This window comes from Malus domestica, chromosome 12 (genome assembly GCF_042453785.1).
Source record: "Malus domestica chromosome 12, GDT2T_hap1".
In the NCBI taxonomy this organism is placed as follows: Eukaryota; Viridiplantae; Streptophyta; class Magnoliopsida; order Rosales; family Rosaceae; genus Malus; species Malus domestica.
The window spans coordinates 16,634,902-16,640,289 of NC_091672.1; the positions used below are offsets into that span (position 1 = coordinate 16,634,902).

Here is a 5,388-nt window from a genome sequence, read left to right on the forward strand (position 1 = left end):
ATGCTTTTGAAAACATAAAAAAATATTTATCAAGTCCACCTATCCTAAGGGCGCCTGTGCCCGGGAAGCCACTTATATTATACATCGCCGCTTAGGAAAGTTCAGTTGGAGCACTATTGGTGGAAGAAAATGATTCTTAGAAAGAAGGGGCACTTTATTACCTCAGTAGAACTCTCACTGGCATTGAGTTGAACTACTCCCCAATAGAAAAGATGTGTCTTGCATTGGTGTTTGCCATCCAGAAGCTCAGGCATTACATGCATGCTTACACCATCCACCTGGTTGCTAAAGCTGACCCAGTCAAATACGTCATGTCCAAACCAGTCTTGACAGGGCAACTCACTAAATGGGCGTTGCTTCTTAATCAGTATGAGATCATCTACGTTTCAGCTAAAACCGTCAAAGGACAAGCGTTAGCAGACTTCCTTGTCGATCACCCAATCCCAGCTGATTGGAAAATCTTAGATGACTTGCCTGATGAAGAGGTGTTCTACATTGACATATCTCCGACATGGACGATGTTTTTCGACGGATCTGCACGAGCAGACGGAGAATGGGCAGAAGTAGTATTCATGTTGCCATAAAGGCAAATACTACCTTATTCCTCCCAACTAAGCGAATTATGCTCCAACAATGTCGCTGAGTACCAAACATTGATCATCGGGTTCCAAATGGCGATCAACATGGAAATCACAACCCTTGAGGTATATAGCGACTCCAAGCTCATAATCAATCAACTTTTAACTAAACATAAGGTGAGGAAATATGATCTCATCCCATACTTCCGGCTAGCAACTCAACTATTACAAAAGTTTAAGGCCGTGACATTAGAACATGTGCTAAGAAAAGAAAATCAAATGACAGATGCTTTCGCCAACCTAGCCTCGAGTATGACATTAGAAGAAGATGAAGCTGCATATATGCCTGTTTGCCAAAGATGGGTGATCCCGCTCGTCACTAAAATGCTATTGGATGATACAAATGTCATCTCAGTACTTCCAATCGATGCTGAAGAGTGGAGACAGCCGTTGATCGACTACTTGGAGCATGAAAAACTTCCAGATGATCCTAGACATCGCTACGAAATACGTTGACGAGCACCTCGCTTTCTCTACTACAAATGAACACTCTACCGACGTTTTTTTGAAGGAGTACTTCTGAGATGCCTAGGTGAGGTAGAAGCCAATCAAGCCATGGAAGAATCACATTCAGGCGTATGCGAAGAACATCAGTCTGGACCAAAGCTACATTTCCAGCTCAAAATAATGGGTTACTACAGGCCAAGCATAGTGAAGGATTGTTTGGAACACGCCAAAGGATGCCAAGCTTGCCAATTTTATGCCAACTTCATACATTAACTGCTTGAACCATTACACTCTACAGTTGCTTCATGGCCTTTCAATTCATGGGGGTTGGACGTTGTAGGTCCGATTGCACCAAAGTTATCTGTATGAGAAGCTTACATTCTAGCTGCAACATATTACTTCTCTAAGTTGGTTGATGCGATACCCCTAAGGGAAGTCAAGAAGGAAACTGTCGTCCGTTTCATCAAGGAGCATATCATCCACCGATATGGTGTGCCTTGCTACATCATCACTGATAATGGAAAACAGTTCTCCAATCGACTTGTGGACGAGCTATGCGAGAAATACAAATTCAAACAGCACAAGTCTTCCATGTATCATGCTCCGGCCAATGGTCTTGCATAAGCATTCAACAAAACATTATACAACTTCCTGAAGAAGGTGATCGGCCAAACAAAGAGAGACTGGCACGAAAAAATAAGCGAAGCACTTTGGGCATATAGGACGACACATTTGGCTCATACCCAAGCTATACCTTATTCTCTCGTGTACAACGTGGAAGCTGTTCTACCGCTCGAAAGTCAAATCCCCTCACTAAAAATGGCTATACAAGAAGGCTTGACTGATGAAAATAATGTAAAGTTGCGTCTTTAAGAGCTGGAAGAGCTGGATGAAAGAAAGCTCAAAGCTAAGCAGCACTTGGAGTGTTATCATGCACGACTCTCCAAGGCTTTCAACAGGAAAGTTCACCCTTGTTCTTTTCAAATAGGAGATCTCGTCTTCGTATTGCGTATGCCTATCATCATAACTCACAAAACAAAAAGCAAGTTCACATCAAAATGGGATGGATCTTACGTAATACAAGAAGTCTACACCAATGGCGCCTACTTAATCATGGCAGAAGACGGCTTAAAGATTGGCCCCATTAATGGCATATTCTTGAAGTGCTACTACCCTTAAAACAAACGCACCATGCTCCTGCCCGCAAGAGCATAAACTGCGTACGACAAAAAAAAAGTGTTTGAACTATGTTATAACTTGATCTCTTCTTTGAAAGGGTATGTAGGCAACTTGAACATTCAATTTCGAGTTCAGTCATATCAAAATAATAATAATAAAAAAAAAGGTCTTATTAAAAGTGACAAATGAAAGTTAATATATATGAGTAAATATCCTTCTTCTCGGCCCAAACAACTAGGATGGCCTCTTGGACCCTCTAAACCTCAAGGCCCATGACAAAATATCCACCAAATCAAATGGAATGCAACACAGCCTATGCCTCCCTCCATTTCACAGGCCTAGAAGCCGATAGATCGATTGATACCGCTGGTTGCGTAAAGGCCTATTCTGCTTCCATCGTCTTCTTCTTCCTCCGTTTGTTCATCTATCTTTTAAAAAGGCCAGGTCTTAACTTGAAGAACAAGTATTCATCATCACCCATCAGAGACTCACTGCCACTGTCTCTGAAGCTCTTTACAACTCCACCCGAGGAGCAATCGCCCACGACTTCCCCGAGCCGGTTACTACCAGCCAAATACAACACATCGCGATGTTGATCAAGGATGACGACGCTTTGGTTTTGATTCGTTATAGGGACCTCACACGCTTCATGAAGATATAATGACCGAGCAGTGCACGAAGATGAGGTTCATGGCTTTGGCACCGAACCTGTATGAGCCGTTGTGGACACCACAGAATCGCTTCATGGAGAACTCCTCAAACGCAGAAATTACGTTGTCGTCATTGGCTCCTCATGCTTGTCAGTACGTGCCGAGAAATGACCTCTTCATGCCCTCCGTTGCTCTTTGTCCGTCCTCTCCTCGCCATTACCTGTAGAAGCTGGAGGTCTACAACGAGGTGCTGACAACGAGATTTGGAGGGTCAGTGGCGATGCTTGTATTCATGAGGTCCTCTTCCTGCTGCTCTCCTATCTCTGCCCTTCCTCGACCGTTCATGCTCTTCCTCCAACTCCACTACATGCCTAACTTCGTGTCTCCAAGACGCTGCAACTAGCGCCGACACTGTCTGCCTCTTATGCTCCGTCTCGGATCGCATCCCTTTAAGCTCTTCCTCCGATGCTTCAAAGCTTTGCTCCATTTTATGCTCGGTCGCCGCTAGCTCTGCATCATCCGCCCACATTAAGAAGAATAACATCCTCTCCACCAAACCTTACTTATTGCACATGGTGCGCACACCCGGAACAAGTTAGGCTGCGCTTTCACCATCGACTTCCTTTTCTACGACACTCATAACGACAACGTCTGTTTCAAGTACCCGCTCTTTGGCAAAGAACTTTAGTAACCTCCGTCAAACGACTAGCCGGTTGTGAAGCTTGACGCCTTACACTTTGCCTTAAGCTCTAACTGCTTATGCACCTCCGCCATGGCTGCTCCGTCTTCTTGCCTCTGCTTGCCCTAAAGTTTGTCAACTCACACCAAAAGGCCTCCTCCATCTTCTTGCCTCTGCTGCTGCTTTTGAATCGACGAAGAACTTCAGCGACCGCTGTCAAACGACTAGCCGATCGTGAAGCTCGCCGCTTTACACCGCCTCAGTACCTCCAGCTTCTCCTCTCCCGATGCAGGTGGTTGCCTTTCATCCCACGTAGCACAAACACATATATATATATATAATCATTTAAAAAAAAACTATTGGTGCAATGGTTGTGCAAATAATGGTCTCCAGAAAAGCAAATGAAAATGGTTCGCATGCAGAGAATGCAGTACAACGAGGAAGCCACCGAGGAACAATCGTGCCATCTTCAAGCCACTCACAATTGTATGCTACTATTGGAAAGTCAAAAAGTAAAAAAAAGGGGGAGGGGATGGTGGCGACAAAATAATTGAAACGTAGAAAAAAAAATGGGGAGGATGGTGCATCAGGCATCATCTAAAAAAAAAAAAGAAAAAAAAGGGAAGTAATACATCTTAGTGAGATATATGTTTTATTTGTATTTAGCACAATACACTGAATGAAATAAAGCATGTCTATTGATATCTCTGAGAAATTACAAATATATAAAAAATATAAAAAAAAAACAGAAAGAAAGAAAAAAAAAAGAGGGAGTCTTCACAAAGGTTACTCATGTGAAACCTCAGCACCCAGCGGAACCCTAGAAGAAAGAGGCACTGAAGATTGATCATGTGGCGCCTCAGTACTTGGTCAAACTCCAGATGGCAAAGGCAAAAAATGCCTCTTGAATGTAGCCACAAACTTCTGATGGTCACTTTGAATCTGACCTTTGGAGTCCTGCAGCTGATCAAGCTTCATCTTCTTGCTCATCGAATAATTATTTGCAAGCATGTGCAAATCTTTATTCTCCCGCTTGAGCTGTCTGATCTCTTATTTAAGATTTTCCACCTCGGCCGTCGATGATTCAACTTGGCGAGCTCGAGCAAGTAGGCGTTGGCTCATATTAGACACAAAGCCCGCACACTGAACATTGAGAGCCAGGGAGTCTTGGACAGCCAACTTATCAGACCATCTTGAAAGTAACCTATTATCTTTAGAAGTGAGGAGGTTCCTAGCTACTACTGTAGTCATTGTTGCATCCCTCATCATGGAATCTTCAACTGTAAGAGGGCTATTCGAAGATAAGAAGGATGGGCGCCATATATTACCCTGACGTGGCACGCCTATATCGCTCCCGAGACTCAAATCTAAGTAAATGTTAGACGGGTAAGCCATTTTCAAAAATGGTAAAAGAAAAGGGTTGGACGGAGTGAAATCTCAGAAATACACCAGAGACAATTTTCACGAGCGGGAAATCTTCAAAGTGTGCATGTTGGATGTGATCGATACCTCTATAAAAGGAGAGGCAACACACCTACCAGTTCAAAAAAGCGAAGAGACACCACTCTCTAAATTTCAAAAGCCGAATTTTCTTGCGTAAAGTTCGTCAGCACTTTTCATACGTAATCTCAACTTGTTGGATATCACGTGCAACTTTGTCAAGGATCTCTAACAGAGTTGAAAACGCATGAAATTCACTATCCCAACTACCATACTTTTACCTACAAGCGTGGGTAACAAGGCCACATCCGCACCGCTACCCGCAATTGGGAAATTCCTATATATGTCGATTTTC

At 43.4% G+C, this 5,388-nt stretch overlaps 1 protein-coding gene across 1 annotated transcript; it reads left to right on the forward strand.

Annotated features, from left to right (window-relative positions):
- Positions 1-671: 671 nt before the first annotated feature.
- Positions 672-1,094, forward strand: LOC139189837 (uncharacterized). The gene has a single exon (XM_070809074.1). The coding sequence runs from the start codon at positions 672-674 to the stop codon at positions 1,092-1,094; it is 423 nt and encodes a 140-aa protein (XP_070665175.1).
- Positions 1,095-5,388: the final 4,294 nt, after the last annotated feature.

What these genes read in the sequence shown, in the direction of transcription:
- LOC139189837 (XM_070809074.1), top strand. Translation starts at nt 672, where the DNA reads ATGGCGATCAACATGGAAATCACAACCCTTGAGGTATATAGCGACTCC.